This window comes from Melospiza georgiana, chromosome 3 (assembly GCF_028018845.1).
Source record: "Melospiza georgiana isolate bMelGeo1 chromosome 3, bMelGeo1.pri, whole genome shotgun sequence".
Classification (NCBI taxonomy): domain Eukaryota; kingdom Metazoa; phylum Chordata; class Aves; order Passeriformes; family Passerellidae; genus Melospiza; species Melospiza georgiana.
Genome location: NC_080432.1, coordinates 89,431,515 through 89,446,323, shown reverse-complemented (window position 1 = coordinate 89,446,323; position 14,809 = coordinate 89,431,515). Strand labels below are relative to the sequence as shown.

The window sequence follows — 14,809 nt, the reverse complement described above, 5'->3', positions numbered from 1 at the left end:
AAACCCCAAACTTACCTCACCAAATTAATAGTAGCAAATGTTCCACTATGACTGAATTTATTTCTTTTTAAATTCCTCACTTTTATTTACATTGAAACTAGGTAACTGATTAATCAAACACTGAAGTAAAAGAAAAGGTACTGAATTTCTGATATAAGATTGAAGAGAGGAATAGCTTTTAAGTGTTGAGAACTAATACTTTCAAAGAAATACTGCAGTATCCACAAATTACTCAAAGCATTGCCTATACCCTGAATCCTCAAAGAATAAAACACTGATCATCTATTAACTAAGCAACGTCACTTTTCAAAATACCTTAATCACAAATAAAACTTATTTTTCTGCGTTAGAAATTACACACCAAGTGCATCTGTTATAAACCATTAACTTCTGTAGTCAAAAATCCTCATAGCAAAGCAACAATTTAGAACACAAAGCATGAAAAAGGAATGCATGTACTGCGGAGTGTTCCAATTTATCTCAACATCTGGACAGTGGCTATGCCTAGGCACCTCCACTTGAACAGAGCTCTGTGTAACATCTAAACACTTGGCTTACTTGATACCTTGATTTCTCTCTTCCATGAAAAATGAAGGCAACACCAGCTCAATGCCCAAAAGATGCACTGTGACTTCTGTGTGGCATCCACAGAAGAGTCACCAAAAAATACCTTAGGATCCAGTGTAGATGAAGTATTTCCTAAGAGAAACAGCTGATGTAACTGCTGTGATCTCAAAAATGTTGAGTGTACCTAAGCAATATACTTCGGTTTTTTACTACAGAATTATTCTGCTACATTAGAAGATAAACTTGTGAACATTGAGTGCACAGCTGGGTAAAACACGCACCAAGTTTAAACCTTGAGGCGTGCTTTATTTTTTCTGTGACTTGCTGGTCATTCTAAATTGATTTTTTTCCAAGTATCTTAATTGACAGGCTGCTCACCAAGACACATTAAATGCTACAGGGCATCCTTTTTCCTCTTCACTCTGCACTTCTGAAGCCCTCCAAACATTGCAAACTCATTGGTTTTATACACAACAGCAGCACTTCTCTCAAGACTGCTTAGGAAATTGGTAGTAGAATAATAAAACTTCACAAAAAGAGACAGGCAAGCAGAGCAGTGCCTCTACAACACAATTATATCAGCTGGAAATCCATCCACAGCTTATTATGTACCCTGGTATCTCATTCTATGTGATACACCAGAAAACAAAGCATGGAGACAGGGTAAGTCAGAGCAAGACAGGGAAACATGTTTAACATAGCTGCCTAAAACCTCCAGTGCACTGAGAAAGGCAGGTTCCTCAGGAAACCTATGAGAGTAAATTTGCTCTCTTTTGTTAGCTTTCCCCTCTCTCCATTAAGGCCCCATGTGGTATATTTCTGTAAAAGCACCTGTGTGTAATCTTCCATGCTGCCTGTTTATGGTCCCAAGGACCTTATTTGGAAATAACGTCTTGGGGTCTATTGGTCTTACTAATGTCAAATCTAGAATAAAAGAATGTGACACTATGTGAATACCCATGTATATATAACCCCAGATGCATGTGGCAAAATAAAGTGCAAACTATTCAATCTAGAAGATAAAAATTATACATTTAGATTAAGAAAACACAACTGAAGTTTGTTTACTGCAAGTAGTTTCCAAAGATTGTCTTACTCTATTCACCATGAGAAATCTTTCAATCAAGTGTTATCCTCTTATCTCTTAAAAAATCTATGGCCTAAATTATCGCAGCATATGAATCCGAAATTAGAGAAATCCCACAGTCTTCTGTTTGGTATCAAGATGCATTCAACTTGTATTTCTTAATTTTAAGTACTCATTTTTTAACATCTTCATATTTTTAATAATGCATATCTTTAAGAAGAAAAGCAAAACTATTTCTACATCCATTAAATAGCTAATTCAATTAGACATAATGCTTGTTCTAATGAAACAGTAAGAAAGAAAAATCACTACAGCTGCATCACCAGTTTTTAAAAAATGTTTAAACAAATTTTAATTGAAAAAACCGCAAAAACTAGCTAGTAACAGTACCTGGCCATGACAAAAATCGGTAAAATCAGTCAAGTCTGAATCTTACTGCAACATTCATAGAGTTTTTCAATTTTTGGACATTCTTCAAATTGTAACAGACAGCAATTTGTGTAAATACAAATTAATTTTGACAAGTAAGACCAATAAGATGCCATATTCAACTTGTTCCCTTCATAACATCACCTGTCAAAACCCACACCAACAACCCCCAAAGAGCTACTATACAATTCTCTTGGTTTTTCAAAGTCCTTTGGCCAGTTAGAAATTGTGCTTAGGTGTCCAACTCCCCAGTTTGCCAGATAATCTCCTCCAGTACTTCTAGAGAGATGTTTGAAAAAAGCTTTCTCTCCTGTGATCATGCAGGAAGGGCATTTTACATGCATACATTGTAAACACAGGGTAAGTTTCCAAAGAAGCCAAAGAGCTGACCCAAATGTATTAACACCCTTAACTCAGAAGCCTCCCTAGCACTACGAGGGGAAATCCCTCAGGAACCCCCTGCCAATGCATTTCACTCAGCTCTTGGGCTAACACTATACTTGTGCTGGCAGAGGCCTTACCTAGGAACTAAGAAAGAAAAAAAAAAAAAAAAAGAATGGAGAGAAAACAAAAAGCACCCATCACTTCAGCACAAAGCTAATTTCATTTCATGCTCTTAAATGTCATTTACTCAGAAGGTCGTCTTTCTATCCCTATTGCCCCACTGGTTGTTAACAATCCCTCAGCAGGGATTCAGGGTCCACCTGACTAAATGTTTTAAAGCATTTTTTTTGGTCACCCTCTGGAAGTGACATCAGTGAAGCCCCTCAATATGTGAGCCACTGTGACAGTATAAAAGCAACACTAGTTTTATAAGCAAATAAGAGATTTTGATCTTGGAATATCTTCATTATTATGCCTGAGTTAATCTTCAATTTTTGTGGCTTTTTTTCCAGGCAAGTTGGTATGCCTTCTTTCCTCTTCCAATCTATGTAAGACTTAATTCAGTCATATGCATCAGAAACAAATTTTAAAAAACAAACAAAAAATATGATCTACTATGCTGCTCCTCTCCTGCTCAGGAAGTGGCAATAATTTTACAACTATGGTAATACTAATTTAAAAAGAATAATAAAATAAAAAATAAATAAAATGCTCTCTTGTGAACACTTTATCACCAATATAATAATAGATCACTGTAATGCTATTTGGCTTGCTTACTTCTTTTAAGACCAAGAAGCCATCCAATTGTTCTTAAATAACCTATTACTCTTTTGATTCTGTTTTTAATGTAAATAATCTACAGACTGCAGTACAAAAATGATCAGAAAAAGTGATCAGAAAAACTGCTTTGATCAGAGGCCAATCCACTCATAATCACCTCAAAGACAAAACTGACACTGTAGACCTCTATGGATTGAGGTTGCAAAGCATTTCCATCACTTTTTGAACTGTAATCTTTTGGCAATGGGCAAAAGCTGCCACTGCATTCAGCAACAGAAATCCAAAAGGAAGGAAGAGGACAGGCTCCCTTGTGCCCAGATCCCTGTAACATCAGGTTCCTTTTACACCATTTCAAGCAATCCTAAGAAAGGTCTCATGCTCCAGAGGGAGATACATACACCAAGCAACATCTTCATGGTTAGCAAAACAAGGAGATGACAGCACATGAGCAAGGGTGACCAGGGAGCAGCATGTAAGGTTCCTGTTGCACACACACAGGGAGCAGGGTGTGGGGTTCCTGTTGCACACACACAGGGAGCAGGGTGTGGGTTCCTGCTGCACACACAGGGAGCAGGGTGTGGGGTTCCTGTTGCACACACACACAGGGAGCAGGGTGTGGGGCTCCTGTTGCACACACACACACAGGGAGCAGGGTGTGGGGTTCCTGCTGCACACACACAGGGAGCAGAGTGTGGGTTCCTGCTGCACACACACAGGGAGCAGGGTGTGGGGTTCCTGCTGCACACACACAGGGAGCAGGGTGTGGGGCTCCTGTTGCACACACACAGGGAGCAGGGTGTGGGGTTCCTGCTGCACACACACAGGGAGCAGGGTGTGGGGTTCCTGCTGCACACACACAGGGAGCAGGGTGTGGGGTTCCTGCTGCACACACACACAGGGAGCAGGGTGTGGGGTTCCTGCTGCACACACACAGGGAGCAGGGTGTGGGGTTCCTGCTGCACACACACAGGGAGCAGGGTGTGGGGTTCCTGCTGCACACACACACAGGGAGCAGGGTGTGGGGTTCCTGTTGCACACACACAGGGAGCAGGGTGTGGGGTTCCTGTTGCACAGACACAGGGAGCAGGGTGTGGGGCTCCTGCTGCACACACACAGGGAGCAGGGTGTGGGGTTCCTGTTGCACACACACCAGGGAGCAGGGTGTGGGTTCCTGCTGCACACACAGGGAGCAGGGTGTGGGGTTCCTGCTGCACACACACAGGGAGCAGGGTGTGGGGTTCCTGTTGCACAGACACAGGGAGCAGGGTGTGGGGCTCCTGCTGCACACACAGCTGCACTTTGCCCATTTCCCTGCCTCTGCAGCTACAGCCAATCACCAGTGCAGCTGGGAACCAAACCACACCTCTAGAATGCATTCATATTTCAGAAAGGAAAGCCGTCCCTAATCCTTGTAGCAACTGCCACAGTCCTTGCAGCAAGAGATTCAATGTGCTACAAATTTGATGGAGGGGAAGGCAAGAGAAAAAGAATGAAGTGAAGCACATAAGACAATAATTTTCCTCACATACTGAAGCAGGAAAAAAGATTTACAGGAACAAAATAGTTCACCCAAGAAATAAAATCCTGAACGTGCCTGTTCACTGAAGAAATACTCTCCATCTCTCCACAGGACAGCTTTTCATTAATTAAATTAATGACACCTGTCTTCAACTTAGACTTTTGTCATGCTGTGAATCAAAAGTACTCTAACTTAGATACAGCACCACATGAATTTGGGGTAGCCAACCTCCCATATCACAGCTGTCTCACATCTGATCTGCGCAAAGCAAAAGATAAAACATATGGCTCAAATGGAAGACCAGAACATCTCAGAAATAAACTTTTATTGTCATATAACTCAAATGTGAGGATACCTCAGCCTTATTCTCCTTCCACTGCTGTAGCTACACGTATTGTGCAACAACAGTTTTGGTCAGGATCAGCTTTCACGACCATTTCTTAAAAGGCTACAGGAAGCAGCAGATCTCATCACTCACCACTGAAATCACACAAGGTCAATATAAAATAACTACCAGAATACCTTCTGTAAGCTACAAGATGCATCAGGATCAAGTGGTACAAACTTATTTTAACAATGAAGGAGAGAATCTATGGCTCATCTCTATTGTTAAACCTGTAAGTCTTATACATTCAGACATTAAAACAATATTCTGTTTCAGATTTAAAATCTTAAATCATCTGGCAGAAGTTTTTGTAGCATACTCTAATGTCTCAGCTATAATTAAGTATAATGGTTTTAAAGCCTGGCCATACTCTTAAAAAAATGCTTCTCACCACAGTATGGTACATGGTACTGCAAACAAGGTATTTCCTACTGTACTAAAAAATTTGTGTCTGGATTATGTAGATGCAGAAAGGCAGCTGTGGATTTAAACTCCCCAGCCTCCCTTCCTTCCTTTACCATAGATTTCATGCAAATGTATCTTTTTTCCCTGAATGTTTTAAAGTTTCATTCCAGATGTATGACAGTATAAAAAAAGAAAATCACTTCTGGATCACAGCACTGCTGCAGGAACAAAACCAACAAAAATTGCAAGAGGCTGCTGTTCCATAATAAAACAAAAGTAATTAGAAGTGTTGTCCAGGCAGTTGTTTCTATAGTTATGCTAAGTGATTTGTGTCTGAAGAGTTGAACAAATTGCTCTAGTGCTGTTTTTATAGAAACACAGAATTGTTTGGATTGGAAGAGACATTAGAGATCTTCTTGTTGCAAGACCCCTGCCATGGGCAGGGACAGCTGAAACGAAACCAAGCTGCTCAGAGCTACATCCAAACTGGCTTTGAAGACTTCCAGGGATGGGGCATCCACACCTTTTCTAGGTAACCCGTTCCAGTGCCTCACCACCTTCACAGTGAAGAATTTCTTCCTCATACCTAATCTGAACCTACCCTCTCTTTCAGTTTAAACCCAGTCTAAACCTTCCCTCTTTCAGTTTAAACCTGTTCTCCCTTGTCTGGTCACTTCATGGCCTTGTAAGAAGTCCCTCTCCAGATCTCTTGTAGCCCCTTCAGGTACTGGAAGGTGCTACGAGGTCTCTCCTGATCCTTCTCTTCTCCAGGCTGAACAACCTCAATTCTCTCAGACTTTCCTTCCCTCTGAGCATCTCTGTGGCCTCCTCTGGACTTGTTTCAACAGGTCCATGTCCATTCTGAGGTTCTGGCCTCAGGGCTGGACGCAGCACTGCAGGAAGGGTCCCACAAGAGTGAATGGGCAGAATCCCCTCCTTGCCCTGCTGCCCGCACTGCTTTTGATGCAGCCCAGGACACAATCGGCTCTCTCAGCTGTGAGCACACGTCACTGGCTGATGTCAAGCTTCTCCTCAGAGAAACACTTTTATGCTTTGATTTCTATCAGCTATTCCAACAAGAATGAGCAATAATTTCTCCCAAGAGTAAATGTTTTCATAGGTTTTTTCCTACCTTATGCTCTCTTACAGATTTTCTGATTGATAAGTCAGGTTGAGGTAGAAAAATCTCATTGTTTCATCTGACAGCTCTTTTAGTGAAAATAACACATGATATATAAAAGGTTAAAGTGTCAACTGAAAGAACACTTCTGAAAATAGAAAATTACTACATGGTTTTGAGTGAAGTGCCTACTAAATTCATAGCATATAATTCATTTCCTATTTGCAGTCAGCATTACTCTCAGTAAATAAGTGCCATGTTTTTGGTAATAATCCTAACCTTCTGTCTATCTCCCTTTTGTCTAAAAAACAAATCATTGTGCTTTCTTTTTGAATAAATGATGTAATTGGCTATTCTTTCAGAATATGCCTTTTATCTTGACCTATATGGTAGCAACTGTAGTCATATACAGACTTTGGGACAAGCATACACTCCTACTGCAAAACTTTACTGCAGTATTATGCAATTTCAGATTAAGTACAATACTGTTTCTTTTTAATTTGTACAGCTACTTAACTTGATACATGCAAATATTCATATATTTTACTAATTTAAAGATTAAAAACTAGATATCCTAAGAGCTACAAGAACACTTAGCTACCTGTTCCCTGACAGCTATTAAAATGCAAGAAGTCAGATATTTTTCATCCTGATCCAATAGCACTGCTAGCACTTCTGACAAGTGCAAGTTTCTCAGTGACCACATTACATTATTGAGATATACATTTTTATTAGTAGACTTCTCAGCTAAATACAGAGGCCAATCTAGCATTTAGCCCCAATTCTCCAAGATGTAAAAGAAAAAAACACCAACCCAAACCAACCAACCAACAAACCCCACCAGCAAGGAGTCAAACAACTAAAACCCAAAGGGACGGAGAAGCCTACTCTCTCACCCAAAGGAAATTCAGCAATTGAAAGGTAACCTGTATTGCCAACTCAGATGAATGAAATTTTGCTAAAATGTTCTTAACAATTAGATGACTAGCAAATTTCAAGCAGGTTGCCTGCAAAATTTATGATGCTCATTGACTGGAGAAAACAGTTACAGAAGCTTGGAAAAGGAAGGTAAAAGAGAAGATAAAACTGCTTGACTAGTGTAAGACTGCTTCAAAAAGCTGTTGGTCACCTCTGCACTGTGTCCCAGAGAGGGAAAAAACTTCACAAGAAGGAAAAGCATTAGCACTTATCCCAGCTATCTCCCTCACAAGAAAAGTCACTACTATGTCTCCAGAGAAACGTGGGAAAGCTAAAACTCAACCCTCTGCTGAAATGAAAGGCTAGTTTGAAGATCCTCTTTTCTAAAAGAAAATTTCTGAACAGCTGTCTAAAGAATAACACTTGCTCTGCTTTCAGAAGTAGGATTTGACAGAATAGCTCATATAACCCTAGAGAAATAGAAATAAGCAAGACTATAAGTGTCTCATTTCATAAGTACACTTTATCTTGAAGAAATGAAACAGGGGATTGGGGGCAACACCTAACAACTATTTAACAATAGGGTATTTTCTGAGTCACCTAAATATTATTTGGTCCCAACTAAGAATGGCAATACTTTGTCATATTGTGTTCTTAACAAAGAAAGATCTGTGAAACACTGGCTTATCTGTATCAAACACATCACAACCAAAAGAATCTACTTGTCACAATCCGGCTGCATTGTCCCTAATTGCTGGATTAGTTTTTCAGGGATCATACCAGATGATGTTCTAAAGTAACCATATTTGCTGGCAGTTCAGGAGAGCTCACTTGAGCTTTAAGCCTTTGGATACATCACAGTTTATAAAGTTTTCCATTTTTGTTAGCTTAAATATTCACTCATTTTGAAAATGTGTGATTATGTGTTGAGACATCACTGAAAAATAAGCAAATCAATGAGGAAAACTCACAAAATATGACAAGCTAGAAAGGAAATTTTAAGTGCTAAATAAAGCACCAGGAACATGTTTTAAAAAGAATGGTAAAGCTGACAGAAAAAGTTCTGAAAAGTGCTCAAAATCAGGAAGCCAGCTAGAGAAGTGGCAGGATCCCATGGAGAAAAGGTGTGGAAGGAGCAGTCATGAATAAGTCCACAGCAGTAGGAATCATGAGATCTTTGTGTCAGCCCTCACTGCTGAAGGTGTGGGGAGAGGAGCCCCATGAGTTAAATGAATCTGGAAGGTGTCATTTATGTGCAGCTGGCATTCATCCCTCAGTTCTGAAGGACCACAAATGTGAAATTATGGTAAATGGCAGGCCAAGATGCACCAACAAATATTTTTAAAAATAACATGCCAGCGTGCAAGTTCCATCTGAAAAAATAGGATGTAAAAGGGATCTTCATAGGGACTGTAGCCCAGCAAGTCAAATGTCTATCCCTAGTAAGATGGCAGACTATATAACAGATATTAAAGACCACTGAGCACTAAGAGATTGGTGGGAAAAGATCAGCATGGCCTCTGTTCACTGGCTGGAGGCCTATGAGGGTATCAAAGAGCACACAGACAAACGAAATCAAATACACAGAAATCTTGCAAAATACTTTCACAAGTTTTCACACTGAAGTCTAACCAGAAAACTGAAGTTATTAATGGATTGGAAGAATTGTCCTTTCACTAACTAAAATCTGGTGAAACAAGAGATAGAAGCTTGGAGATTGCTTTTTAGAGAGGAAAGAGTCAACAGCAAGTACTACAGAGGCAGGTTTTGAGACCACTTTTACTCAGAATCCATTACTGATGATCTAGAGAAGGATTCTGATGACACTAGGGTCTTTGAACTCTCCCCAGATCAGTAGTTAGTCTGCCTGGTAGTCCCATTCACGGTGCCTTCTGCCACTGCCCTCCTTTTCCTTGGTTCTCCCCTCCATCACAGAGTCTACACACACAAAGGAAGACCAATGGGAGAGTGAATAGCGCACCATAAATTCAAGGTATTTGCTTTTCTAACTATCAGGTATGCACTGGACTTGGAAACAGAAGTATCATCAAATAGTCCAGAAAACTGGACTTGGAAACAGAAGTATCATCAAATTCAGTAGATTCACTCGCCAAGTGTTAACGAGTATCAGTACCTGAACATGTATAAACATGTTATTAACATGTTAGTAGTGTAGGATACAAAACACTAAGAACTATTAGGCATAACCAGCAGCATGAAAGAGAAGTGGAGCAACCCACAGACCAGCAAAGAAACTTGAACTTGATGCAGAACATAAAACAGAAATTTCCAACAGTGAAACAGCAAGGAAAAATCACACTGCCAAATGAAACTTCGTTAGTTTTCAGCATCACAAACAAAACAGAAAGAGATGACAGCAGGAGATGAGGGCTTGAATCAGGACTTAAAAAACCCCAAGTTTAAAGCCCATCATAGGCCAAAAATAAAGAGCACTACCATTTTACCATCTACAACAGCCCTAGTGCTAGCCATAGCATTTATGAATGGAAAGCTGAATGTCCTGACAAAATGAAACAAGACTGCTTGACACCGTTTGTCAGTTTTGCATGTTAGTTATGCACATGATGTAAAACATTATGTACATAAATCCAAGTTGAGATTAAAAATGTATATATTATCTCTAGTAAACTGAAGTCATAATTTAGGAATGTGACAGAATATCCAAAACAATATGCAACTGTTTAATGAGCATTCCAGTAAGAGATTTAGAGATTACCACCTGTAGAGACTTAAACCTTTAGCTGCACTAGAGCGCCAGGTTAAAGCCATTAGGACCATATCTAGTAAGGGTAATAGATCTGTTATCAGATGCATCAGATCTGCCTCCCTCCCTTTTTCCTGTATGCAGCCTTCTTATATAATGTCTATTTCCATTTCAAATTAAGTCTTTATTTTCAACATCCTGTATTTGGAATATTACATAAAGCTGTAGCATACAGACCATGGCTGGGAGTTTTACATTTCTGGATTAATATAACTGCATTTATAATTTATACCAATTTACACCTACAAACAAACAACAAAACCTTCGAAGCCACGTGATGCTGGCAGAAGGAAATCCTGGCAGACCAACAGAAATTTCCACACATTCCGTTCCAAGTTCAAAGCACTCCTCTTTTGACCAAATTTTGCCTCTTAGAGATGTCGACAGAGGCTTTCCAAAGAAGCAAGTAACAGAAAAGGGAAGCAGATTAAGTGCACAGAGCACAGGTTCACTGCATAAATGTGCCCTGTCATACACAAGGCTAAATACATATCTGGCTATTTAACTCTGTGGGACTGAACTCCCAGCTTCTTCACCAATTTTAGGCCACAGCAAGAGAAGTATCACTAAGGAGAATCTCTGAGCTTACCACTTCAACATACTGTCAGCTGCAATGCACAAATGGACAGGAATCAAACTCACCTTCTTGACTGAAAAGTAACATATAAGGGAAGAAAATAAAAAACTAAGAATTTTCTGCTAACAACAAATCTCTTCATCTGCTATTATGTGCAAATTCCTGTTCCCCTCTGCAACTTAGCAGTATTTGTTGTACCTGTTGTTTGACGCTCCAAAAAAAAGCTTGCCCCCTCAGCTGAGGTCAGTAAAATAATCCTCTTCAAAACAACAGAAGCACCTCAACTACAGAGTATTAGCATGAGGACAGGAACGTAACATATTAATTAACCTCAGGATAATTAAGCATTTTCACTCCCTTCTAGAGTAAACAATTTATTCTGGTCAATTATCAGATCACCAGGATAGGACAAATGAGGAGATAAGCTGCTAACAAGAAGAATTACCCAGCAAATTCCTTGGTCAGTTGTACAGCTTTTCTTCTTGTTCATCAAGACCGGGAATTTGTGAGGTGAATCAGAGTGGCAGTGGGGCAACAGCCTGGATGCTGTGCAAGCAAGGATCAGCAACAGCTGAAACAGGCTTGTTACCAACCCTTCTAGCCACAAATGCAAAAGCACAGCACCACAGGGGCTGCAATGAAAAGTCAATCCCAGCCTGTTACAGAGCTAAACCAAAAACAAATATAGGTCCTCAAAGGGTAATTAGTCTTCTCATACCAGTACATTCCACATACACTCCATTCCTGGAAATTTTGCTCTGTTCTTCTGACCTTTATCTGCAGTTTTCTTAGGTTAGAGAGCTTCTTTAACATATTCCTCAGGACAAGAAAGTAATATAGTTCAGATGCCTTAAAGTGTGACTGTTAAGTTCATGTTATCATAACAACTAAAATTTGAAATTGTCTTGGGCACAAAAAAAAGTAATGCTTTACAGCCAGATCCCTTTGTTTGTCCTAGAAGCAAAATAATAACTTTACCAGAAACTGAAATTATCAAGATGATTTCCTTTTGGGCATCAACAATACAAAAAGTGATAGTGAGAATTTCTGACAATTTATGACTCTGGTTTGATGCATAGATATTAGCTGTCAGTATTTCACATCACAACTAAAACAAAGAAAAAAAGAAACAAGCCTTCATGCAACAGACCCAATCACTGCTTCAAAATATCTTTCTTGACTAACTGGCAAGTCTTGAAAATCTGTCCTAGCCAACAGAAGAGGAGCTCTCCTTGCACTTTTCATTATCCTTGTAACATTATGTTCTGTCATTTCCATTCTACCAACATTTCTCCTGTTCTGCCAGAGGCACTCATGAGCTCTTTTCAAACAATGTCATTTTAAAATGAGAAACACAGAATGTGTAGACTTTTCCATGCTTCCATACAGTTTCCTTTAAATTCAGATCATTTTCCAGCAGTATACTACTTGATTCACCAGACTAGAAAAATCACAGCTACTGTGACTCAGATGCTAGTAGACAGAAACAAATGCTCTATGATCTTGAGGTTTCACCTTCTGAGCATGTGGCTGAAGTGCCAGATTTACTGGCCATGTAAAGAGTGAGAATGGACGAAAACAAGGATTGTCTTTACACTCTCATTGACAAAAACGCACTCAGATTCCTTCTGAGAATAATGTACAGCTTTGAGGCAGGCAAAGGACCTAGGGATGCACTTCTGCTTTCACAAACAGCCACAAGATAAAGATGATGCAAGCCACCAGTGCCATGAGTCAGAAGACAATCTACTACAGAATGACATCTCCAGCTGAGTGTAACATGTTCATTGAAGTTTGAGATCAATTTTCTTTTCCTCACACAGAACTCTTAGAAAACACAAAAAAACCCCCAAAACTCATGGCTAGATCTACTCCCATGGACACAAACTAGAATAGCATTTATGAACAAACTTGCAGGTGGACCCATTCTTTACTAACACCATCTAAGATGTAAATTTAAGCAAATGTCTGTTTTGCATAAAAATTAAGCATAAATTGGACATTTAAGTCTGGCATTTAGCATTTTTGGTTTGGGCTTTTGGAAAAAAAAACAAGCATGTTTATTTTGGTTAAAAGTATCTGTTTCTATTTCTTGTTTTCTACCTCTGTGACATTCCTTCACTGAATACCCTTGGAATTAGTAACAATGAATTATAAATTAGTACTGGATTATGTTGGTTTTTTTACTGGCATCCAGGCCAGTTTTGGTGGGTTTTTTTTCCTGTTTTTTTTGGTGTGCTCTTCATTCAATCTTCTTCTACAGTTGTTTTCAAAAGCTATTGTTTAAAAGTAGCTTAAACATAGAACCTACTATTTCTAGCATACAACTTAGAATCCACTATTTATCACAGTCACATACAGTATTTTACCAAGATGGAACAAAAGATTAGCCAAAGATCACATCACAGTTAAGAGATAAACTGCATGGTGCCATTGATAAGACTTTGCTTATTAAATGGCAACGGGAGTACAAATAGTTCAATCTAACATCTCTGTCCTCATTCTTGTAACTTGCACTTTCCAAAGGCTGCTTAGATTTTCCTGTAAAATAGGACTGTTTAAAAAAGCTAAAGTAAGGAAAAAAGCCCCACAAAAACCCACAAGCTATTTTCATTAAAGTTATCATGCAGCAGGAAGATGTACAGGCTCAAAGAAAACTTTTTAACAAACAGGAATTAATTCTTCATAACCAACTTATTTTTCAAGCCCCACAGTTGTGGCTATGTTTTCCTTTAGCATCTAACCCGAAGAAAGTAAAATGAACATCTCAGCAGGAACATGAAAGGCTTCCTAATTGCAGAATTGGGTGAATATCAAAACAGGCTTTCTGCTGTAAATCAGGAGTCATTCTTAACATGGTAAAAACCAATTCTCTCATGCCACAGTGGTGATTACTTCCTTTTCAGAAAACTTGTGACCAGAAGTTTTCTTTTAGCTACAGTTTAGAGACAGGCTGAAAAGCAAACAGTCCAGAGAGCTTCTTCACAGGAGGAAAGAACTGGTGTAAATTCAGAAAGGCTCTCTTGGAGCAAACAAGGGGTTTTATGCAGGCACCTTAGTAAGAATGGCAATCAGTGCCTTACTAAACTTTTGTATGCCACCACTTCCATTTAGTACAGACTTCACCATGAAAACTGCTTTAAGCACTGTCAATGGAGAACAGGCAAAGTAGTGCCATTCCAAAAACAGAAACTTGTCAAAGGAAATAAAAAAATTTCCCTATGAATGAGGATAAATTTCAAAACACCATATGTAAACTGAAATACAATCTAAAACACCCTAGGTGAGGCTATGGAAACTTTCTGAAACGCACTGTTTCTGTTGAAATGGACTTTACTTTTCCTGGGAAGTACTATATTGCCTTGGTCACAGAATTGCAAGGTAACAGCATAAGCTATACTCATTCCTGCTTAGTGCTTATAAGCTACTTTGAAGACTGATAGTGCTGTTACCTAAAAATGACACTTGATATTGTGCTTCAAAAACTCCTCCACAAATTGTGAAGTACTTGTTTGTTTACAGCACTGTAGAAGAATAATTATGTGTAACACAACAGTCTGCTTACAGCGTAAGTCAGATCAGCCCCTTAACAGGCTTAACTCATGTACTGGCTTTTTAGAATAGCTTTTAGTCTGAACATTAATGAATGTGGCTTTAAAAAGAAAAGAGTACTAACCCTGTAGAGAGGATGGCATTTGTCCTTGAAACATGGTGCCAAACGAGCATAGATCTGCAGGCTATAGTAATAACTTGCCAGCTGGAGAGATAACGCAGAATGTAATTGCTTTTCAAAGCATTTGTTGGCGTCTACCACCTAGAAGAAATAGAGAATTCATTTACATGGAAGAACTAG

The 14,809-nt window shown here is 39.3% G+C and overlaps 1 protein-coding gene across 1 annotated transcript in view; it reads right to left on the bottom strand.

Annotated features, from left to right (window-relative positions):
• Positions 1-14,809, bottom strand: part of NBAS (NBAS subunit of NRZ tethering complex) — a 160,057-nt gene that overhangs the window by 63,261 nt on the left and 81,987 nt on the right. Inside the window, exon 40 of the mRNA XM_058020301.1 lies at positions 14,633-14,770. Coding sequence (XP_057876284.1) covers positions 14,633-14,770 — 138 coding nt within the window. The remainder of the gene's footprint in view (positions 1-14,632; positions 14,771-14,809) is intronic.